The sequence below is a fragment of the Engystomops pustulosus genome, chromosome 4 (assembly GCF_040894005.1).
Source record: "Engystomops pustulosus chromosome 4, aEngPut4.maternal, whole genome shotgun sequence".
In the NCBI taxonomy this organism is placed as follows: Eukaryota; Metazoa; Chordata; class Amphibia; order Anura; family Leptodactylidae; genus Engystomops; species Engystomops pustulosus.
Window position 1 is genome coordinate 101,030,291 of NC_092414.1, and position 25,879 is coordinate 101,056,169.

The window sequence follows — 25,879 nt, forward strand, 5'->3', positions numbered from 1 at the left end:
AGTCCCTTGGGACTAAAGTCTGTGGACTCCCTGGACCATCGCGGGAGATAATGATGCCAGCCGCAACCCGGGAGCAGAGTCTAAGTGGACTCCTGGTCTTTGCCAGAGCCGCCGCAAAGCGGGGTGGTCCTGCTGCAGCGGGGAGCCACCAGGACACTGGGTAGGCAGGACCACAAGAAGGCAGGACCACGGGAAGGCAGAACCTGGGTATGGCAGGACCTCGGGATGGGCCCCAGGAGTACAGGACCGCCACAGGAGTACGGGAACATGGGAACACGGAGGCGTCTGGAAACGCTCAGGGATCACGGAGGCGTCTGGAAACGCTCTTCTCTTCAGCAGAATGACCTGAAGATCCGGCAGGGGATGCTGGGAGTAGACAGGATATATAGCAGAGCCGGATGCCAGTGCCAATAAGGAGAACGCTGGCCCATTAAATTCTAGAAGAGTCGGGCGTGCGCCCTAGAGAGCGGGGGCGCGCGGCCTAGTCTGCGAGCAGGAGCGGAACCGGAGCCAGGGACTGGAGCCATCAGGAGGCGGGACAGGTAAGTACAGACGAGGGGAGCAGGGCAGCACAGCGGAGCACAGGTACACCCGCGATCTGCAACAGGGATCGCGAGGACACCCAGGACAGGACCTGACCGGGGGCTGCACGGCACACCGAGATATAGGCGATTCAAGACGTGGAGTCACCCGTGACACTTACCCTGGTAAAGTTTGTGAACAACCTCTAGACATAAGACCAACATGTTTAACTTGTATTTTCCAACACACACTGATTTTAGCACTAACCCATATGTCTACACACCAACATTGAGCTGATCTGTAGTGAGTTAAATAACACAACAATGATCCTTTTACATCATGAGGAATGTTCCTCTTACTAAACTTGGTGCTTCCTGCTGCAATGTATTTTATGCTGATACTGGCTTCATTAAGAATCAAAATTCCCCTCATTTTATTCAAAGAATTTTGGGTTTATAACAATGTCCTGTCCACAATACATTTAAATTAAGAAAAAAAAATCATTACGCTTTTGGACATAATTAAATTTTAGAAAACCTATGTTAAATACGCATATGCTTAAACCTTGCTCTGAATAATCAGGTCTTTTTTGCGCTGTGCTTTGCTTCTCTGTCCCAGAACTGAATATATTGACGACACACTCATCTTTTACAAAGGTGCCAATCAGTATAAACTTAATCTTATGCTTCACACAGGGGTAGAGCTTGTAATTCAATGTCTGAAGAGGTCATAAATTGAAGATTTTTTTTCCCTCCAAATGGCAACAAACGGTAAAGTATGAAAAGCCACAGAGGGGAGAATCCATAAGGGAATGGGGAACTAATGAGCTGACATAATCTACAACCATGTTAATTGTAATGAAAGTGACATGTTTATCATCACCGTCATTGTACTTTGTTTTATGTCATAGAATCAATTAGTCTTCTGAGTGTTCTATTAGACCAAAGTAAACTTAAAAACTATAATAGGCATATAGCAACTACAACAAATACATGTTCACTATATACAATAACATAAAACTTTATTAATCCCTGAAAGGAAATTGAGGTGCTACAGCATTACAAAAATGTAACTAAAACAAGATTTTGACATAAAAATAAATAACGATACATAATACAGGCAGAGTTCAATTCATCAAATGGCCCCAAATCAGTGTATTATAGAAATCATCCTAACCAGAATATCCCTATATAAGAAAATTCTTTAAAGTAACTACCATGGCTATTTTCCTTATTATTATTTTTAAGGGTTCTTTGCACTTATTAATTACCATTATTAACCTTATTTATTGATTAATATGAACTATTTTATAAAAAGCTGAGGCCACATATACCACAGGGGAAAGGACGAGGCTGTGATCACACAGGCTTTATTTCAGAGTTGTGTGAAATATTCTGTTCAAATCACAAATGACAATGTTTTTAACTTTATTGGAAAATCTCCATTTCTCTCTCTCTCTCATATATATATATACTGAACTGGGTATGATCAGAATCAGCAATTTTGCTTAATTCTTTTAGAACTGGTGATCATATGAGTGGGAGTCATTAGACACGACGGTAGTTCAGGTTCTTCAGTGCTATGCAGAGAGGAAAGGAGAAGGCAGAAGCGGTAATAAACTTCTAGTGTCTTCTCCCAAGGGTCTACTGCTGTCTCTGACATTTGGATACCTGGTCCTGCTCCTGCGATCAGCAAAAAACTGTGAAACAGCAATGTGAACCCAATTTAAGGTGGACACTAAGAGGGACTCAAAAGAACACGAGAGGGGGCAAAACTCCAAACCTGCAATATCCAGTTGGGATATTTAGAGAAAATCTAAGCCACATGGGAGGAGTTTTGTTTCAATAAAATCCATTTGAAAACTTATGTTTTAGATGATAAAAAGACATTCCACTATGATGCAGGCATTTCATTTACTGTATATTTATTCAGCTTTTCTTTATTTCCTAACTGTGTGTCAGAAGGTTTTAAAAGTGGTTAATTAATCTTGAAGTACAATATTCTGGAGCACAGGCATATTCAGACAGCAAGATAATACTAGCTATCCATGTAAAAATCTGACAGCAGAGGGTATTCAAGGGTATTACAGATAACCTCTAATCTAGTCTATCTTTAGATCAATAGAAAATGTATGAAATGCTTTGCCTTCCTTCACGTTAGACCTAAAAAGCCGTTGGGCAATGAAGCAAGACATTTACGGATTCCCTGTATTCTATGCACAGAGTTTAACATGACTTATTAGGTGAATAATCAGAAATGTCTAAAGCAGCTTTTCAGAATTAGAGTGGTGGCATAGCGTTTCTCATGCTACGACGGTTCACAGAAATTTAGAGAAAACTTAGGAGGGGAAATAGAGGAACAATAGAGGACTTGTTACTAGGAATAGCCTGTGGAGAAGCAGCCATTACAGACACCATTATCTGCAAGTGGTGCGTTTCCACAGTTTTACATCTTACTACTCATCCAGTGCATTTGCAGCATAGCTGAGAAATATGTCATCAGAGCTAATGCAGTCAGCACATGACCTTTCCGGCGGCATGCATAAAGTTTCATCATGAACTTTATTAGGACGCCTAATGATTTTCTGTCCATGCACTATTGATTTTCTTCCTGCATAGCCATTTGTTTACAGAGCTCTGCATTGGCTTGTTCATTTTACAGACGCTATCTTTAGAATCTATGGAGTGAAGACTTTCCAGGTTACAAAATTCTTACAAAATCTCTTATTGCTACTAGAAGACGAGGGAACTATTTTTGTAGAAACTGTTCATGAAAGATAAGTACTTTGCAAAAACTGTAACCAAACTTTACCAAAAGAACTCATTGTGCATTGCAGATGTTCGGTGCACCTAGCACGATTGTTCTCATAAAGCAGTTACATACATTGGTGTAGCTATTGGATCGTAGAGGACCCAAAGTCATGTGGACCACTGGCCCCCCTCACCAATATGATGAAGGCCGCTTTCAGAAATAGTACTTGTTGCAACCCCAACAGGCTGTTCATGTAATATAACCTAGGGAACTAGAATTATAATTGTATGTACGTCATTTCATCATTGGCCTTGAGGATAAAAAAAGGAGGATGGCGGCAGGAGACAGAGCAGTTAATGTATGGTATTTTAATATTGAGTTCAACAGCTTAAATTCTAATTAATTTGTGAAGGAGGTATATATAAAATTATTAGGTGTAGCATATTTATTGTAATTCTTCAATTTTTAATCCATTAGGGAGGGCACAATATAAATTATTGTGGTAGATGCGATATAATATATGTCATTATTATGGGTGGGTACAATAAATAAATGCACATTATTTATTCAGAGGGAAGTAAATAAATGAATAAATAAATGAAAAATTAATTGAGGAGCTATAGTAAACCGTATATTAAAATAAATCTAGGGGTTACAGTGTGATTTCTATATGCAACAGAAATTTTGCATTTTCTTATTTCGGAGAACTGTGTGGAAAAAATATTTTGGGGGAACTAAACCTGAAGTGATTATTGTATTTTTAGGGAACAGTATAGAGCTATGCCAAAGCTATGCTAAAGTCACTTCATCACTGAGCAAATCAGGGGGGGGGGGGGATTGTAAAAAAAAAAGTTACCTCCTGCATTGCTTGCATTATCATGCTGTAGCAGGGAGCATAAGTTGTTGGATGGGAGTGCCACGTCTGTCTCTGTAAATAAACAGGGACACAGCTCTGATAGGCAGGAGCCGGGACCAACAAAAGTGATGGAGGAGGTAACTTTGATTTACAGCCCCCACCCCCGGGATGGTTACATAGTTTGTTTAAAGCCCTGACAACCCCTTTAATAGCTTGCACTGCAACAGTACTGGGCAACATTGTTAAGACTGTAGGAGAGGGATCATGGGCGATCTGTATCAATACCAGTTCTATAACTGATGGGAGCCTCTCCGAAGCTCCCACAGAATACAGAATAACCTGTGGGAGGCGGGGTCTAATAAAGATGCATCATATTCCCAATGTACTGCAATGCTGGGACCTGAAAAAAACAGTGAAAAAACAAAATTAAAAAAGGTAAAAAAAAAATTTACAAAATCAAAAATGCCCATTTTTAGCAAAATATAAAAATCATTTTATTAAAAGCTGTCACTAGGAAGTACAATTTATCAAGCCCTTATATTGCTCCGTAAATTGAAAAGAATTGCCCAGATTTGCCCAGTATTTTGATATAATTGGGGGGAAATCACAGATGACCTAATGCTTCTAAGACTATGAGCTACGGTGCTGGTTATATGCATTTAATCTTTTTTTTAAATGATTATTCTCTACCAATTCAGTATCCTGATGATCAGTAAGTTAAAGGGCTCTGGCATTCTTCCACTAAATGCCATCCCCAAGATCTCTGTATCTTCTAAAATATTTAATCTACACAGTGCAATGCACACAAGCATTTTACTGCACAAAAATAAAAACAATTCTGGCTTATTGTGACAGGTGTCACATCTCATTATCATGGAAAGCTGGAGAAATGTAATGTAGTCTCTTTCATTAACAAGGCTCTCATCTGGTCTACTGAAAGTCGTCTGCAGCGTTATGAATCAACATGGTCAACGTAGTTACTGTACGAATATGAGAGAAAAAACATCTATATATTGCCTTAGGCAACAAAACATGTGGATCTGATTAGCATATGTGTATGTACTTGTATGTAATTCATAAGTCACCACAAATATTTACCACTGCAATGATCTAAAAGCACATCCATTCTACGGCAAATTACATTATTTACTGTATAGGAGTTATACTGCCAGATTTTCTTATCAAATTCATCAAATCTTCCCCTAGTGCTGGCTGTACTGCTATAGGATTCTAACTACAGAAGAATGGTATGCATCGGGTACAGTGGGTACACTGTGCCACTAAAATGGTTTAAAGCTTGGGCTATTTTTCAAGGCAATATGTAAGTGTTCCCCAGTTTACCAACTACAAAACAATAGTTGCCCAATATACAGCCTTAATGGCAATAATAGGTGATCAGGCGGGGTTCAACTTTAAGGTCACTCTAAGGATAAAACCAGAAGCAGACAATGCCATCTTAAATGTAGCGCCTGGCCTGGTTTACAGCAGGCATTGCGCTCACAGAAGTGCTTGCGTTTTCTGCATTAAATGAGTAGGAGTAGGACATTCATCATTTTGGGGTCAGAAAATGCTGTTGATCCATACACAGGGATTTGGACTTCATTACAGATTATCACAAGATCGCTAACTCAGGAGTAGTCCCATTTTAGTAAATAGCTAGGTACCAAAAGGACTAACAGGAATTCATGGCAATGCACTAATATAATAAGTTCATGTCTTCCAAACCCTCTTATTTCAGTGGCAGCCGTCGATCATCTAACATGTATGGGGTGTCCGGACTTTCCCTCAACAAGAGATACTAGGCAAAAGATTTTAGGTTTACTCCACTATTCCCATACTGCATACTTGGACATGCAGATTGTGCATGTGTATGGGAACATAGGCAGGGAATAGCTTTTAGCAGAATGAGTAGCTGGGCAAAAGCTAAAGTGTTTGGACAATTTATAGACTTGTACAGACCCTGCTAACGGAGCCTGGAACCTCTACAATAGGGACACCTTGCTATTCCAAATATACTAGTAAAATGTTTTTATTGTATTTATTAAATTAAATTTTTATGAAACAGAAAAGAAAAAAAAAACCCAAAACCCAAACATAGGGTCATCAATACAAATGTTGATTAACGTCTTTACGAGATAATGTTATATCCTGTTCTAGGGGAAACGAGTGGGGATATAGGGGATAGGGGATAACCCCCCCCCCCAGCCCAAGCTTGATATATTATAAAATGTTAGCCCATTTATTTGCTAGTTACCACTACTACCATTCCTAACCCATTCCGTCAAGTTCCACAGGGACATCTCCCACAAGCTATCGTTCCTGGAGTAATATAGGAGCAATGCCACAGCTGGAGGTACATCTCCTGGAAGCGTGGCGAAAGCAAAGATCTATAGGCATTAGTCATGGCCTTCAGGAGCTGTGAAGGTGTGATGGACGAGTCATCTAGCCACCACTTAGTCAAGGGAGCCGAAAAGTGTTTTTATGGCTGAAGTAAAACACAGATACGATAAGAGCTCAAAACAGACCTCTTGATTTAGGAATGGACTTTCTATGAAAAACCTTCAAACTTTTAATACTGCTTATTAAATTAAAACTATGAGGACGGCATAAAGCCAAAACATATCCCACTGACAGGGTGCCTATGATAAAGCAGGGACACTTACCCATAGATCCAGGCATGGTGACTGTGGTGATCTTCTTATATGTGTTACCCATAGCCTCCTTCCTTCTAAAAATAACTTTTAGCATTATGCTAATGAGCTTGAAGGGCTATGGGGACATTACCGAATCCTCATAAAGCTGCAGATTCACAGGCTTTTACAAGCCCTGCTTTATCATGCTTCATTTTAATGGGAGATTTCCTTTAATAAACAGGAACTCCCATGGTATATTCCCTTTAAGAAAAAAAAACAGGTAATATAGGAGAAATATAAAAATATTCTATTTGATTACTACAGAACACAAGATGTTCCATAAGAGTTACATTTAAGCCGATCCATAGTCTCTCTACAAGTCAATGCAGCGGAGTGTTTGGCTCAAATAACTTGGGACATCTATCTAATCACCTCTTTTATACACGCTTCACAGGTTTGACCTAAAAACTGGATGTTAAAGTAAGGAGCAAAAGCCATGCCCAACAATTAGGATGCTTTTTCCTGGACAGGTTTGAGCCTTTCATAGTTTCTGTCATAAAATAGCTTTCTAAAGCTCAAGAGCCCTGGGGGACATTTATCAAAGCTCCTAAGCTACTAGTGTGGTATGAAAAAAGACAGAACAGTATTTATCAAAGAAAGGAATACTTTTTAAAGTCACAGGTTAAAATCACACAAAAGAAGCTTTACTATAGTCAAAGAAGTATAGCTGGACACTGCTCTCGATCATCAAATCGCAATGTATTGATTAAATGATAGTAATTATAAGTGTGTTTCCACCAATAGTTGAACTTAATTGGGTGAAAAAGATTGCAAACAAGTGATAAACAGATGGCAATGACTGCAGGACTCCGATTGAAGTCGGCATACCAGAATTAAAGATGACTTAGAATGGTCGCATGGTTGGAGGAACATAGACTATGTCAAATGCTGGTAAAGTTATTCAACTGCCAAATCCTTTTAACAGGAGATAAAATCCAGACAGATACCTCTTTCTCTGTGCACTTTCAGCCATTTGTGAATATGTTTGAGGGACAAAGTAGAGAGTAATATAAACAAGCGGTCAGCCAATAGCTATGGGAGCCTTTAGCAAAGATATAGCTACTTTGCTTCTATAAAATTAATTCCATGACTGGATTGGTTGCTGCTTCAATATTACACTGGTCAGATGAGAGTTGAAAAATTGGCTTCGGTCATTGGGCCACAGACAAGGGATCCAAGGTCCACATGGACCCTTGGGGTTTTAGTATTTTTTTCCCTGTCCCATTGACTTCTACAGAAGACCGAGGCCACAAATGTGAGCAGGAATAAGACCGGCTCTGGGTTTTTTACAGCTTCCACATCTGTGAAAAATCAAGATCCTGTGCATGGGTCCATTGAAATAAATGTGTCAGTGTGGCGTCAGTTAAAAACCGACAGCACACAAAAGAAAACACCTTTTGTGTTCATGAAGCAGAAGTACCAAAGTTCAGTTCAAATCTCAGTACAAAAAGAATTGAAATAGTAGCAACTTAAAAACATGAAGCCCATTGGAAAGGGAAGTATAAGACAATGATTAAATCTTTCCACTTTAATAATGAATATATTCTTCAAGTTTTTGCCATGGAATTGAATCATTGTCACTTGAAAGTTTAGCTGTAGAGAGAGCAGTTAAAATGAAATCAGTATAAACCAGACAAGATAAGAATCTACACAACCAAGGTATGTCCTTAGATAGAGCTGTAAACCACTAAAATAGATAAGAATGTGAAAGCAGAATAAGTTTTTATTCCTTGATGTTACTGCTGAAAAATACTCTGATGTTAGTGCTGAAAAATACTTCTTTCAGCTTCCAAAATTACAAAACTATTTAGAAAAGACAATCCCATTCCCTAACTGCATGATAGCACTCAGCCAGACTACGGTCCAGACCAGATCTCCTAGACAACGTAGGAGATCTGAACTGCTACCCCTGGCTGTCCCAGCCTCTGTGCTCTTTGCAGCTGAACCCCCTCTCATACTATAAATACTTGCGTATAAGTCGAAGGCTCCTAATTTTGCAACAAAAAAAAAACTGGGAAAAGTTATTGACTCAAGTATAAGCCCTAGGGGGGGGGGGGGGGGGTGCCGCCTCTTCTCTAATAAAATGTACACAGCGGATGCCCTCCTTTAATAAAATGTCCATAGCAGATGCTCCCCTTTAATAAAATGTCCACAGCAGATGCCCCCCTTTAATAAAATGTCTACAGCAGAGGCCCCCATTTAATAAAATATACACAGCAGATGCCCTCTTTAATAAAGTGTCCACAGCAGATGCCCAAGTGTCCACAGCATCTGCCCCCCTTAAAAAGTGTCCACAGCAGATGCCACCCTTAAATAAAGTGTCCACAGCATCTGCCCCCTTAAATAGTGTCCACAGCAGATGCCCCCTTTAATAAAATGTCTAAAGCAGATGCCCCCATTTAATAAAATATACACAGCAGATGCCCTCTTTAATAAAGTGTCCACAGCAGATGCCCAAGTATCTACAGCATCTGCTCCCCTTAAATAGTGTTCACAGCAGATGTCACCCTTAAATAAAGTGTCCACAGCAGATGCCCCCTTTAATAAAATGTCCACAGCAGATGGCCCCCTTTAATAAAATGTCCATAGCAGATGCCCCCTTTAATAAAATGTGCCCCCTTTACGTAAATGTCCCATTTCTCCCCATTACTGAAATGTCCACAGCAGGCCCCCCCTCTTGAAAAAAACCCTGCATACTGACCTTTAGTTTCTTCTCCCGGGCCCAATGGCTTTGTCTTCTCACCTGGGCCGGAAGGAGAAGATGGGGCTGCAGTTTCAGGAAGAAGTAAACCAAGGCGAGTATAGATTTTTTTTGTTTTTAAGACTGATGGCGGATCTTCATATAGGGCCCAGGTGTAAGCCCCTCGGAAGCCAAAGGCCCTGGGCGCCCTCCTATATGAAGATCCGTCATTTAATGGTAACGGAATTTGATCCATTAACTACAGAAACTAAACAAAAATAAATAAGAACAATATGTATATAAGTGAAATACATTATGAACCTATATAACTATGGCAACATGATGGCTGCTGATTAGTCTTTACGGGAATACAGAAATGATCTATATGACCACAGCTCTCATTATTCTTTACAACGTAATTGTAATCTTCGCTGTGGTTCCTGGCTGAATGAAGGAAAAGAATAACATTGCAGCAGAATCTTTTGACCTATTCCAGGTGGGTGAGCATCTCCTTCATCACAAGCTAAGTGTAACGTAACCTTGGAAGGCTAAAGACAAAAGAGTAATGAGGACTCCAGAGGATCATCCAGGTTGAAGGATGCAACTTACGTTGAGATTCTGACAACGGGATGCGAGATCTACCAGATATGTTGACGGCAGAAGTCAGTTAATCATGTACTAATACATTAATAGAAATGCTGCTGTACGATAAAATCACAGTCTCCTCTTCTTAACTATTGTCTAACTACAAGGTCTGTCAGGTGTGCAATAGCAAAGGAATAAAAAAGCAGACACGTGATCCAAATGAGAATCAGCGAACAGATGCAATGAACATACACAAAAAGCTGCACTGCTAGAAAAGGTTAAAATGCTATAAGTGGCCATGAACCTCAGAGACTAGGAAGCAGAAGGCCTTAGAGCACAAATAACCATGAGCATGTCTGACACATAATTGCACTTTGACATGATCTTTTATTGACTAACATTTCCACTTTAATTAAGTCTTATTATTATTTGTGAAACAGTGCCCTCTTTTGGCTCTGACCCTAGACCACAAACGGCAGAAAGAATTTCAGCTTCATTGCCTCATTCAATCAAGATAAGCACAAGCAATGCCTAAAAGAAAGCATCAGTGTAATTCACACAGTATTCAGCATCCAATTAAGTCAAAATATGAGAAAAAAAATCAAGACATACCGACAATGATCACACCAAGTCAAAAACCAAAGCGGGATCTTGACTCAAACATTTCCAGTTATACAAAACAACTTGTCACATAAGTCATAATAAAAGAAGAACAAGCAGAAAATAGGAACACTGCATCTGTTTTGGCATTTGTGAAATATGGTATTCAGAATACTGTAAAATGTATTCAATAAGAAAAAGATTACAAGAAAAATAAAAAGATGTCCACTTACACTAAAGAGACTATGTCCCCTCGCTGAACTGCATAATTCCGGATCCTCCACCGGTTTAGAAGAACTACATCTGATTCATATCTCCCGCCTGGATTCAATGAAGGCTGAGAACGAAACAAAAATAAACGCTAAATTAAATAATTATTTACCATGTGTCTTTTCTATCACTTCTTACCAATTGTGTGCAATTGTGTTACATGGCGCGCTTGTGTTTAGAAACGTAATGCATGCGCACAAGGGGGTGCATTTGCTCTGTCGCATATGTATTTTCATGGAAACGGATGTGATCAGTAACCAACACCAAGTGTCTTGCATTGTTTAAGTGCAAGATCCCAGGTACTGGTCACCAAATTCATGCATTTCCATGGAAACACATATGCAATCGGGCAGCGGCCTGCCCCTGTGTTCTTACATAGTGTTTCTCAATGCACTGTAAGTGATCCCACCCTGTGAAAATGTTAGAAGTACATTGGTTTCAATACATAGTATACAGAAGCACTATGGAACTAGAAAGGATAAATGCAGTAATTCCCCTCCACAATTTCTATGTCATACACTACTTAATAAAATAGTCATTAAAGGGGTTGTTCCAACTTTGAGTGTTATGACTCCACAACTAATGGAACTTGTGTCCCACTGCACCATTCAATACTATGAGAACACCAGAAATTCCTGGCATAATATCAATATACAATGTAAGGAGGCCCTACTTACCTGCTACATTACAGTACAGTGCTGCTGTTTAGTGTGGAGAAAGAGACTACTTGATATATCACATCATATATCATATATGTTGCAAAGAATCCCATCCACTGTAGAGTGATTATCACAGGCTGATCACAGAATTTGTGAAACATCCTTAACTATTTAAAAAGGACCTGTTAGGGCGATTTTGGCCACTAAACCACCAACAGGTCATTGTAGATCAAATAAAAACAAACACTTTATACTTACCTGAAGATGAGATACATGAGGTGAAGTGTTGCAGCTCTTCAATGAAGCCTGCTACACTCAGGCTTCCTCGGGCAAGCTACGGCGCATGTTCAGGGAAGCCACGGTATGGTATGACAGCTTCACTGCACAGGTGCGGGCCAAGGTAAGTGTAAAAATTTTTTATTTTACTAGGGCCACAGAGGGACTATCTGAAGGGCAATTTGAAACACTAAACCACCACGCCATAATCGCCATTATCCTCACTACTATCCTGTAAGTAGAATACCGCACAACTTCAAATGAAACAGAAGTTTGCTTTAGACCAGGAAAACGCTGGCTACAATGTTTTTTTTTTCAGATTTCATGGAAGTCACAATTAGGACTTCACAAGGAAGTCTATTATCTGTAATTGGAAAACCATAAAGCTACATTTGTTTGAGTTGACCATCTTAAGATAATTTTTCACAGACAAAATTAGAACATCACATGAAATGAACAAGAAGAAACTCTACTCTGTAATTTAATGTCCAATACAATACAAAAGAACACTTATAGCTAAAATTACATGGTAGGATTCAAGAGTCAGATAAAATGTATGAGCACCTCAATTTTGATGCCATTACTTTACTACAACTAAAATGTACATAACATGTGCAGTACAACTGAGATGTGTGGCCACCAATGAACAGAAAAAATATTATGAATACTATGGCGATAACATCCAGGAGAAATTAATTTCTTCTTCTGCTATTATAAACACAGGCCTGAGGCCAGGACAATCAATACCCTAGCAGTGCTCACCCAGACCTCCTCAAAATTAATGAAGTGGGGAGAAGAGCCACTCTACATCCTTTTGCGAGTTGAACTATAAGTTATGCCATACTCACTAAAGGTCACAGGTATAAGTCTCCATTTATTGATCAAAGGAAAATGTGGCATAATCCCAAATGTTACAGGTAGGCTTCTGCAGTTCATATGTCAATAGCAAAGCGGTGGCTTCACTATAACAGGAAGCAATTACCTAATTCCTAAACTATTAATAATAAAATCATCATGCATAGTATGAATGTGTGCGGGACATTATAAGGGGAAAGCTGTAATTAAAACCCAGTTTGTAGGATGCCCACAGGGCAAGACATCAGCCAAGAAAGATTCTGAGGCCTACCGGATTTGTTTACACCTCCTAGTAATAATAGTCAATTATCATATGCTAGGTCTCCTGGAGTCATCACAAGTAGGGTCAGTGAATGTTAGAATCCATTTAGATGAAAGTCTCCATCTAAAAATGGTCATTCTTTGGGGTTCCCAAGTGGACAGTTTGATCAGGCCTTTCTGCTTCCCCAGGCGCGAGACTTAAGACGTCACATAATGTATTAACTTCAGTTTTCTTTATCCCTTTTTGTATAATAACCCTTTTAAGTGTAAGCACTGTCCTTTTTATATTAAATTTCCATTTAATAAGAGCCTTCTTGAGTTCTAACGATTCCGTAACTCTTAGGGGACGTTACCTACATTGATTGCTTAATTTATGATTGTAATATAAAATTGGTGCATAAGATATTTTAGTTGTTGTCAGCCTATAATTGGTAGGCGCTAAAAACACTCAGGTTCTTGGAGGGAGGAGAGCTGTCAGAGCACAGTCCTGTGAAACCCGGCCAGCTCCCTCCCTAAACCTAAGTCAGATCCATTCAGCAAACAGTAAGGTTCCTGGCAAATACCTTCTAAAATAGTCCACATTCATCACAAATATAAAAGAAAAAAGACCCACTGCTGGTGTGAATTGTCCATCATTAGTATGGCACAATAACCATAACCGAAAGTTTGTTCTTCTGAGGCTGTCTCAATTTTTAATCCTTAAAGGGAACCTGTCAGGCCCATCTAGTCCCCCAAGCCAAAGGTTCTACCTCATTTACTTTAGTGAGTTGCCCTACATGATGATGAGTCGGCAGCAACACCCATTATGATTCACACCTGCTTTTGGGTTCAAAAACAGCATATGAAAATCTGAACATTTGAACCCTTACTCAGATCAGGAACACCATGCTGACTCAATTCAAAAGATTACAATGCGGATTGGGAGGGTTCATTTTAGAATTCACAGAAGATGCTGACTTTTTAATTTCATCATGTAAAGCAACTCACTACAGTAAATGAGGTAGGACATTCAGTATGGGGAGTTAGGTGTGCCTGACAGGTTCCCTTTAATAAAAATTTTTAAAAAGAACAATGGCACAAATGTATAAAGAATTTTAAAGTCTCTGCACCTCTGTACTCTGTGAAAATACAATACCAACACACCTATTATGATGCCTGTTTCTTAGGTAAGTTTAACCCCTACGGGACTCAGCATCTTTTGGCCTAAAGGACGCGGACCCATTTTTCAAATCTGGCCTGTGTCCCTATAAGTGGTTATAGCGTGGGAACGCTATGAGATATCCAGGGGATTTTGAGATTGTTTTCTCGTGATACATTCTACTTCAAGTTAGTTTAAAAATTTGGATGCGTTTAGTTCTTTATTTTCAACGTTCTAAATTCTCTACTTTTGATGCAGATAGTCAAAGCACCCAAATAAATTCATAACTCACATATCCCAAATGTCTGCTTTATGTTGCCATGGTTTTTTAAGATTCCACATATTTTACTAGAATGTTATGAGGCTCAGAATTTAGGTGCCATTTTTCAAATTTTTTGTAAAATCGCCAAAACCCGTATTTAGATGGACCTGCTCAATTTCTAATTGACACTGAGAGGCCTAAATAATAGCAAGACTCATAAATTACCCCATTGTGGAAACTACATCCCTCAACATATGAAAAACCACTTTTAAGAAGTTTGGTAACCCTTTACGTGTTTTAAAACAAAATGGAGGTGCAGTCTGCAAATTGTAATATTTTTTCACAATACACTCATTTTGGGTGGAAAATTAAACATTTACAATGGATTAAATGAAAAAAGGCTCCACAAAGTTTGATACCCAATTTCTCCCGAGTACACGGATACCCCATATGTGCTGGTAACCTGCTGTATGGGCGCACGGCTGGGCATAGAAGGGAAGGAGGCGCCATCCAGATCAGATTTGCTATGTCACATTGTACAGGCTATAATTTTTTTCTTTTTTTTATTGAGATGCACTTTTCTGGTACATAATTTTGGGGCATCTATAGCTAATTGGTGAGATTTAATTAACTCTTTTTTGGTGGAGGAAATGAAAATCATCAATTTTTAGGAAAATTTTTATGTGTTTTTTGGGTCGCCACGATTACGAAAATACTTCATTTATATATATTTTTTATTTTTTCCCATTTTTACTGAATAAAAAGTAATTTGGCAAAATTGTTGTTAATTTTAGCATCACCGTCTTTCATATGCATAACTTTTTTATTTTTCACCTCACAAATCTGTTTAAGGGCTTATTTTTTGCAAGAATGATAGCTCTTTTTAGTGGTCTTATTTTAGATTGCGTAACTTTTTAAAATCACTTTTTAGAGCATTTTTAAAGGGCATTAATAAAAAAATCATCTTTTTTTCAGAGAGTTTTTTTAGGTTGTTTTTTATGGGGTTCACTTTGCGGATCTAATAACGATTCTGTTTTATTATGCAGATTGTTACGGAAGCAGGGATACCAAATATGTGGGGGTTTTGTGTATTTTATTCAATTGTACTGAATAAAAACTAATTTGGAGAAAATCTTATTCATTTTAGCATCACCATCTTTTCATATGCATAACTTTCTTATTTTTCGGCTGACAAATCTGGTTAGGGGCTTATTTTTTTGCGAGAACAGTTGTTCTTTTAAGTGGGCTTATTTTAGAGTGCATATAATTTTTTAAATCACTTTTTAGAGCATTTTTTATAGGGTATTAATTAAAAATTATCTTTTTTCGGAACGTTTTTTATGTTTTTTTCCTCCGACGTTTACCGTGCGGGTCCAGTAACAATTCTGTTTTATTATGCAGATTGTTATGGACGCGGCAATACCAAATATGCGGGGGTTTTTTGTGTTTTTATGTTTTTTATACTTTATTAAGTTTTTTTATGGGAAGGTGACATTTTAGGGGCTTATATTTTTATGTATTTATTTTTTATTTATTATTATGTGTAGTGTTAAGTGTTTTTGCATATTTTTACTTATACATACTTGAATTTAAACCAGTGATGCTCTGATCATGGTTTAAGTTCAATACACTGCTCTACAATACTATTTTATTGTAGAGCAGTGTAAACTGACTGAGCAAGCTACCCCCGGAAGGGGTCTGACTGCCATGGAGACCAGGCAGCTACGGGGCACATGCCAGTCCTCGGAGCTGCCCAGAAGAGGATCGGATCCCCCGGTAAGCGGCACGGGGGATCCGATCCACAGCAGGAACACCCTTACACGCCGCGGTCATGCTTCAGCGTGGTGTCAGCTGTGATAGACAGCTGACAGCCGCTGCTTCTGGTACCGCTCCGTTCGTGAGCCGGTCCCAGAAGCTGGACGTTATACTACGTCCCGCATCTAGCCCCGGGGACGTAGTATAACGTCGTGGTGCGCCTAGGGGTTAAAAGGAAACTTACCAAGACTTGTACGAGTCAATAGGAATTAAACCGGCCTTTGCTTTGAATTATGGCAGCACATCTGCAGCCATAGGACATCACTAATCTATCACACTGTTCTAGTGTAATTTTGGTCCACTCTTCTTCCAGTCTCCTGCCACAGTTCTGTAACGGTTGTGGGTTTCTTGGCCATAACTTTGTCACCAAAGATTTTCATAGGTTTTCTATTGGGTTTAGATCAGGACTATAGGCTGGCCATTTCATTGTTTGAATTTTTTTCTGTTTCAAGGAACTACTTTTCCCATTTGGTGTGTGACAGTCAGCATTGTCCTGCATGAACATTGCTGTCAGATTGAGTGAAGAACGCAAGGAAGGAACCATGTTTTGTTGAAAAACAGTCTAATGCACACTTGCATTCAATTTGTCATGTAGCTGTATGAGTGGTCCAACTCCTGCTTCAGAAAATATTCACCAAACCATGACAATTCCTCCACCACCTTTCACAGACTTCGTTACACACTTTGGGTTCAGTCTTTCCCCAGTGTGTTAACCATAACTTGCTTTCATCACTAAAATGAACTGTAGACCACTGTTTCTCTGTCCATTCAACATGCTCCTCAGCAAAGGTAAACCTAGCCTTTTGACTGATTCTGCTAGTGAGAGGATTGGTCACTGCAGAGAGGGCTTTCAGTCCAAATGCTTTTAAATGTCAAGACACTGTATGACAAGAAACAGATTCTTACCCTGTTCAGTGCTGAACTGGCGAGCAATTCCAATTGGAGAGTTGAAGCGATTACCAATGGAGATTCTTCACATTGTCCTGTCCTTCTTTTGCATTTATCTTTCAAAGGCTACAAGCCTTCTTGGGGGACTTGAATGAGTTTGTGAACATGCAATATTCTAGGAATAGTTTGAAAGAACTGTACGTATAATGACAATTTTTTATATCAATCAAAGGTCCTCACTAGAAGATTTAAGTAGAAAAAATACTAGAAAAAAATAGTTGAGGATACTTTCAGTAGGGAGGCTATATTTAGTCAAGAAGATTGTCCACTGCCCAAAACAAAAACAGATAATATACAATCAGACAACTTTATAACTACATATACCTCCTTACACATTAGTATAAGAAGCATCCTAATAGGCAACTGGCATGTTCTATTGGAAGATCCTCTTTTGAAAGAGATTCTTCCAATGAAACCGGGGGTGACTTTCCTGCAGAAGTAGCACATTTCATAACAAGCTTGCCCCCAGTACTTTTAGACAGCATACTGTCTTACTAATGATGTCAGCAGCTTTAAATGTAAGGACATCAGGTACTATTGTGTAGTAAAAGTATAACACATACACAAAACTATTTTACATCCAACACAACAGGTGAAACTTTTCCTATAAAATATAAATTTGACTGTAAATCAAGTTATATTGTAAATCCCATTGATTGCTGTTGTAAAAAACAGTGTATCAGGAGAACTATTTAGGCATTGCACAATCCACTGAATTCCCATAGGAGCAATGTGGAGAAAAAGTTTATTAAACAAGGTCTATCAAGACATTTAGCTCTTCGTGAAATTCTATATACTATAGAATTAAAATTACACCAATCGACCATATAGTTCATGCTCACCCCCTTACAGATATTAAACAGACTTCTATCAGTAGTTTAGCTACAACCTATAGCTAAATCCTAAACACCTCCTCCTTTTTTAACCCATTAGGGCCACTGATAGGAGGTTTCCATCTCTACTTTGTACCTAGATACTGATGCCATACTTAACCTAGGTAACCTAGCTAAATTCTAACACCTCCTCTCCTTTTTGAACCATCCCGAGTTCCATAACCTACTGACCGTTATATAACTCTATGCATATGTCTGACTGTTTTTAACATACCATTTCAATTCTTAATACAATCCTTTTAGCAGTTAGCTTTTATGTTGGAAACATAGTTATTCTTTTGAGACAATATATTTGTCACACAAGTATGACCCTCCTCTTGTCAATTGTTTTATTGCTCCCATAAAGGATTAAGACGGCTTATATACCCCTCTCCCTAAATCCATGAATGAACTGTAAATGATGAACAGGTGGTTAACAACCCGAAACGCACTGTATATATTGTGAATAAAGTCTAAAAAGAATTCTAATGAACGCACTAATCTGTTAACTCAGGATTGTTGCTGTGTTCTTGGATCCTTTTCTTACTCTTTCATCCATGCTCACGAATCTTTTCTTTATTTTATCATTTAGCTTAATATTCTATAAATCACAGGCTTGGAAGGACCACCTTCTCTTTCTATGGCTGATATGTACACCACTTTGGCCTTCATCTGGACAACCTGCTGCTGGAGGGTTTCAGTCACTTTGGAACGGCACCTAATTTTTCTAAAGTAAGTAAAAACTGGAAAGTTAGGTTGCCACTTCAAAAGGGTTTGTGAGACAATTAAGAAAATTAACACTAGGTGCCAGCAATAACTGCCAGCAATTAGTGTTCTCTAATTTTGATCAGTGTTCTTTTACAATTAGCTAATTTATATTTTTATTACGTGCTTTAGAATATATACAATTTATGAAATAAACTTAAAGTACTGCTATTTAACTAGTTAGGAATTTAAAACGTTAGGAATATACAATGACCTTGACATTTAGAAAATTGTGTGTTGTTCTTTAATTTTGATCTTCAGTGTATTTAGGGCAGTGCTCTTAGGCCTTTTGCCATGAACAAGCTTGATGCGACCAACTTGCACCAAACGCGCAGTGTGTTTGCTGTAACATCCATCCCGAGCACTCAGCAACTAGGAACTGAACTCAGAATTTCAGAAAAAACACAGTGGGGACATGTATCACTCCTATTGCTTCCTTTTTCTTTTTTTGTGCGACTTTTTGTGCTACATTTTGCAGTTTGTGACTTTTTAGGCGCCCAATCAAGCAACGTACCAAAGTTACCGGTAGTTGCCTCCAGGATGTGATGCAGTGTGCCGTATTTATCTTTGTCAGTAGTGTTGAAATTGTGATCCAGTAAGGTGGCGCACTCAGAGTAGGATTAGCAAATAGAATTTAATATAAGTCTAAAAACACAACGCGTTTCGGGGTTAAGAAAGCCCCTTTATCAAGTGAACAGAGACTATAACGGAGAGAGGATTCGGGTGCTCCGATCTCTTAAGTATTTATCTTTGTAGCCCAGATGTTTATTCAAATTGTGCGACTTTTGGGCTTGGAATTGTCCCATTCTTCCACCTAATAAGTCCCAAAACAGAGCATGCTAGACCTATACTTACTTCTGGTAAACTACTATTTGCGGCTAAAAAGTTGCACATCACAAAAAGTCTCAAAAGTGAGACTAAACAGGCAGCTTATCACATGAATCACAAAGAGAAAAAACTTAAGATACATTGCAATGATTAATTAGGCCACCTTCAGGAAACTTGAAAAAGTGGCAGCCGAAAAACTATGATACATGTGCCCCAATGTGTGTTTAGTGCGAGATGGAGGAATCAAATTTTTTCATGGGCAATAGGTCTTATAGCAGGGATGGCGAACCATTTAGAGACCGAGTGTCAACATGGAATTTTAAGCAGTAACTCTACCTGTTCTTCCACATCTTTCAATTGTACCGGCCCCTTGAGGCTGCCACTAAAGCTGAGAGAAGGGCAAATTCAGACCAACATTGTAGCTTCTCTCTAGGGTCTCTCTGTCTAGGAAGATAGGTGGGTCCAGCAGAATGACCTCTTGAGATAATGCAGTTCTGTCAACACCTTCTCACTTTTCCCGCAGTTCCAAAAAGCTGATGAAGTGTCGCTTTAAAATAGAGCTGAGGGCAGTATCTCTTAAGTTGTCTGGGACTGCAGCAAGATTCATTGTTTGGTGAACTCTGTCCTGGGCCGATGGCCTGAGTGCCACCTCTGGCACCCTTGCCATACGTGCGCCACCACTGCCTTATTAGGCGAGTTTCCACATTAAGGTTTTTAATTCCAGTTTTAAAAGCCTTCTTTTCGCCAACCTACTGCATAAAAAAATTCTGAACATATTAATACAGTTGCTTCAACACACAGATTATACTGTATGTTGTATAAACCAGCAAATAATGTCAAGGTATTAACAATAATGTTGTAACAGCATCAATGATCCAAAGTTGTAAAGCATCTGTCAGATTTATCACTTATTCTCCTCAGATCATAATAGGCAATAAGCGTCAAACAACTCCACAAAGCATTGATACATTTACTATAAAAATAACAATTCAGTAGCAATAGCAATTGTTGCTATTTTGCTTATTATACTAAAATAACCGTTTGGTGCCTTGTTAATAACATCTTGTTAGTTGAAATCTCTAGGGATAACGTGCACATTTGAGACAGAGAATAAAAAGTGACATTTTGAAATACCAGGTTCCCTCTATTGCAGTATAAAATGACTACAGTTTTCCTGCTTCTTTGCTCCCTGCTGATTTGCGGATGACATGGACTTACAAAGGAGAGTAGACACAAAACGATAATTCATAGCGGTGCCAAAACAATCAAGTCAGCATAAACCATAACAGACGACAGGTTTTAAGATCTTCAATGGACACTAATAAAGTCAGTGTTTTCCAGTACTACAGAAGTCCTAGAACAAGATGCAGTTACATATTTAAGAATGTCCTGTCCTTTATGACAGAAATTTTAATTTCAAGCACAGCAAGAACCTTGGTAATGAGAGCACAACACTGCTGGCAGTCTAAGAGGTTTATTAGAAATCAAACTTTCTGGGATCACACAGAGCTAGCTTGAAGTTAAGACTATCGAGTGCCCCATGGTCATATACTTCATATAAATAAAAGGCAACATGCTGGCTGTACTTCTGCGTCTCTCCTCTGCAACCACCATCTTTCAAGTGTTCCACATAAATCACTCCAATGTACAAGACACCGTGTTTGGAGCGATCTGCTAGGTTTGCTACTTCTAGCTAGCAGAAAATTAATCGGTTTCACATGTAAGGATTCTCAGATCTCTGCCAATTAACCTTTTTTTTAATTCGTTCTCCTAGTTTCCATGATATAAAAAACATTGCATGGATAGAAAAACATTCACTTTTATATGGCAACATTAAGCAAGCTGAAAATTTCACGCAAAAGAACATTTCAGAGTAAAATTTTAGAAATGAGAAAGTGAAGCATAAAAAAACAGGGACACTCACTCATAGATCCAGGCACCATGACAGTGGTAATTTTCTCATATTTGTTATCCTTGGCCTCCTTCCTGCTTAACTCTTTTACACTCTCAGAGGTCGGAAGCTTCTGAAGAGGGCTCATGGGGTGAGCCCTCTCCACATAGAAGCGGGGTTTGCTGCATATTGCAGCAAACACCCACCGCTAACACCTGCAATCAGCACTAGCACCGATCATGATTAATCCTTCCAATGCCGCCGCTGCCTTTAAAAGACAGCAGTGCGTGGGCGTCGCCATCTTTATTTCGATCATCAGTCGCCATGTTATCATCAGTTGCCATGTCAGACCCGAGGCTACATGGCATCTGCAGTTTTGCTACAATGAGGCGGTATCTCACCGTAATGAATACTGTGTAGAAAATGACACATACTGCAATACAGAAGTATTGCAGTATATGGTAGAAACGATCAGGCGATCTGGGGCTAAAGTACCCTAAAGGGTCTAAAAAATAGTGAGGAAAAAAAAGTTTAAAAAAAAATCAAATCACCTCCCTTTACCTAGAACTGATGTAATAAACAGTAAAAATCACAAACATGTTAGGTATCAGCGCATCTCAAAATTCCTGGTCTATCAAAATATAAAAAAGGTTATTGCCGGCGGTGAACCCATAGTGCAAATGTCCATGTCCATAGCCCAAATGTCCGGAACGCTACTTTTACACCATTTTACATCACATAAAAAAATTTAATAAAAATGAAAAAGTTATTAACATCAGAAGATGGCAAACCAATTCTTTTTTGTGCACATTTGGTTAATTTTTGAAAATGTATTAAAACACAATAAAACCTATTAAATTTGTTATCACCATGATCGTACCGAACCAAAGAATAAAGCAGAGGTGTTATTTGGAGCGCACAGTCGTAAGTCGTAAAAAATTTTATCACATTCTGAATTTTTTCCAGCTTCCCAGTACACGGCATGGAATAATAAAAAACCTCACTGAGAAGTAAAATTTGTTACACAGAAAATAAGCCCTCACACAGCCCTGCACATGGAAAAATGAAAAAAGTTATGGATTTTTGAAGGCGGAGAGCCGAAAAACAAAAAACCCTCTGTCCTTAAGGGGTTAAATCAACTTTTGAAATTATGCTTATGAACCGGAAAGTTTATTTTAGAAATAAGGCGCCAATGGATAACAAAAATAAGATGATAACTACAGTCATGGTGCCTGGATCTATGAGTAAGTGTCCCTGGTTTATCCTGCTAGACTTTAATGGTAGATTTCTATTCAGGGTGCCATCACGTGATGTGTTTATATTGGGTTTTGAAAAGCAATGCAATTGCCCTGGGACAGGTCTCAGCCCAATCACATGTGATCACTAGCAAGCAGCTGGTGTTTTGAATTGTTAGTATTCCCACAAAAAAAAAACTAATTTATAAAAGGGTTTTAGACAGTTTTCTGGCACTCACACAACTAGTTAGACAAAGGTGAGTGGTCTACGAAAAGGGGTGTGGCCTTGCAAAAAAAAAAAAAAGAAAATAATAATAATAAGGCAGACCCTACAGAATTCTGTACTAGTTGCACATTTTAAAACACAAATTAAACGCATCTTGTGCATATGGTCTTAAGCTGCGTTCACATTATGTGCTTATTCTGTGTTTGATAAAATTTTGGGGGCCCTGGCTTCTCAGGGACCACAAAGCCCTTCTGACTCATTAGCATAATTTTAAACGTTGATTTTAGAAGGAAGGAGGCCATGGATAACAAATATAAGAAGATTACCATAGTCACTGTGCCTGGATCTATGAGTAAGTGTCTCTGGTTTATCATGTTTGATGTGGTTCAGTTTTCAGTGTTTTTGGTCTTTTTTTTTTTGCCATGTCATGACAAAATCCACACAGAAATACAAGGTAATCACATGAAAATTCCAATATGTACAATGTAATTTACCTGCATGGAAACACCTTCTACTCTTGCTATGCATGCAACACGATCAAGAAAGGTTACAGTGACTGGCACTGCCACAAAAAATCCACCTATAAAGGCTCGAATATATTTTTTTCCAATGAACTGTGCCATCATCTAAACAAAAAAAAAACAACAATTAATTGTGTGGCTGTTATGTACTTTTCAAATACTGTACTGTAAAACAAGACAACAGCAGTGTAAAGCTGCGTTCACGTTTGGCATTTGTGTTGTTACATTTTAATTGTTTCAACACAACACAAACAAAACGTGTGAAAGTGGCCTCATGCTACCTGTGCACGGACAAAAATAACCAACTTATTCATACTTCAGCGTATGGAGATGTTTAAGGTATCATTTTTTGTGGATGAAATGCCATTTTTAACTGCTACAATTTTGATCAGTTTTTATTAAAAAAAAGGTTATGTATTGCAAAATTTTGGGACTACATTCACATGGCTGGGTGGGCATACGGGAGACGCGCTGGAGACCAGGAGGGTGAGCGCTGCTCAGCCCTCCTCTCTCCATAGAAAATACAGCCACACTGCCATTCTTGCGGCTGAAGATAGAGCACGTTCTATCTTTTTTGTGGCCACGTCTTGTTATGCTCACCATACCAAGTCCAGGTGCCATAGCCGTCAAATTTGCTGCTATGGCACCAACGGTCGTCAGTTTTATTGCTGTTTTCGGTACTCCCTAGATAGATCAGTGTAAGAATCCAGATTATGAGTGGGGACTTTCTAAGCAGAAAATTCCTTCTTTGTCTGTGATATGACAATGATAATGTGCTGAGATTATCAGGATCTGGGTTATATCTACACTTTTATTAAGCTTCTGAACATTCTACTATCTGACATATAGAAAAAGAGAGATGAGACAGATCAGAGATTAGATGATGAGATCCATGAGATGGATGTAAAACACAATGACATTCTCAGCTCTGCTCCCTCATGTGCAGAAAAGAGAAGCTAATGATGAGAAGAATCCAAACATAGATTTACGGTCCTATCCAGGGACAATAAAAATTGTAAACACCAGGACTGATAGAGACAGGTTGAAATTATATCTGTGAAAAGCTGTATTTTTGATTTCTAAATATTGGGAGTATAGATGAGTGGACCCAAACTTCCCGTTCAGGTGCACCACACACAACACAAACACACTGCCGAATTGGCTACTGAAGAGCCAGTCCAGCAAATTAACACCAGAAACTACTAGCCATGGATGTGATTGGCCAAAGGAACAAACCTGACCAATCAAACCATGACTAGATGCTATGGGCATTAATATGCCAGATTGTAGTAATGGGAATTACGGCTCTTCTTAGTTAGCTGGCTCATTAGGCCCCGCTCAACAAGAAGAGCCGGCTCTTCTAGCTCCTAATTAAATATATAATAGGGAGCTGCAGACCAGTCAACCACCCCCACACCACTCCACTTTTAACAAGATTGTATTGGGTTAAAGGGGGCGTGGCGAGCCAGTTAGGGGTGGGGTTAAGTGAGCCATCATTCACGAACAAGAGCCGACTCTTAGAGGACTCATCATCAGATTGGCTGATCAGCAGCCAATCCTGCAGTATGGAGCACAATCCACGGTGACACTACTGTGGTACTACATCCACAGCACATACTCAAGGGTAAGCCGTGGCTTCTGTGGTGGAATTTTCTTTCTAAACTGTCAGTAACATCTACAATCAGAGCTCCGCTCTCAGCAATGCTGACCTTTGGCTACAGAATCTATGCACAGCTCCACACAAAGCTGCAATGATCCACAATGACACTCAGCTGCGTGCTGCAAGGCAAAGTGTATGACTGGCCCGGTAACGTGTGTAGAGCAGGCAGCCTCTGGCATAGCAGGTGACTCATAGGCAGTGTATATGTCACTGTGCGCGCCCCGCCATGTGCAGCAACTAAGCAGAGACATTACCTGACTGTCCTTCCTGTTTCCCGGGCTGATCCGCACCATGTGCACGGTGGGCGGGGCCGGGCGCGCTGTCACCACAGTGGGCGGAGCTATAGAGCTGCGGGACGGAGGCTGGCTGCTAGTCCCTGTGTGCTGGGTGTTATGCTATTGTCTGCAGCATGTGGAAGCCGGAGAAGGAGGATCTCTGGAGTCAGTGTGACACATGTATTGGTGTGTGAAAATGTATTGTCCTGTACATGAATGACCTGCCTGTTTATATGTATATACTGTACTCACTGATCTCAGTGTTATGTGTATACTGTACTCACTGATCACAGTGTTATGTGTATACTGTACTCACTGAGCTCAGTGTTATGTATATACTGTACTCACTGATCACAGTGTTATGTGTATACTGTACTCACTGATCTCAGTGTTATGTGTATACTGTACTCACTGAGCTCAGTGTTATGTATATAC

General features: G+C 39.2%; 1 protein-coding gene across 9 annotated transcripts in view; it reads right to left on the reverse strand.

Annotated features, from left to right (window-relative positions):
• The window catches only part of IMMP2L (inner mitochondrial membrane peptidase subunit 2), a 734,073-nt gene extending 708,529 nt beyond the window's left edge, over nt 1-25,544 (reverse strand). For 6 of the 9 annotated variants that reach the window (XR_011854923.1, XM_072146911.1, XM_072146909.1 and 3 more), the window contains exons 1-3: nt 25,424-25,544; nt 23,483-23,614; nt 10,921-11,024 (exon numbers count right to left, since the gene is read on the reverse strand). Coding sequence is in view for 8 of the 9 variants with exons in the window: in XM_072146911.1 (XP_072003012.1) it covers nt 10,921-11,024; nt 23,483-23,614; nt 25,424-25,462 (275 nt within the window). In the remaining variant the exon portion in view is untranslated. The other 3 variants (XM_072146913.1, XM_072146914.1, XM_072146910.1) reach the window with 3 other exon arrangements.
• Nucleotides 25,545-25,879: the final 335 nt, after the last annotated feature.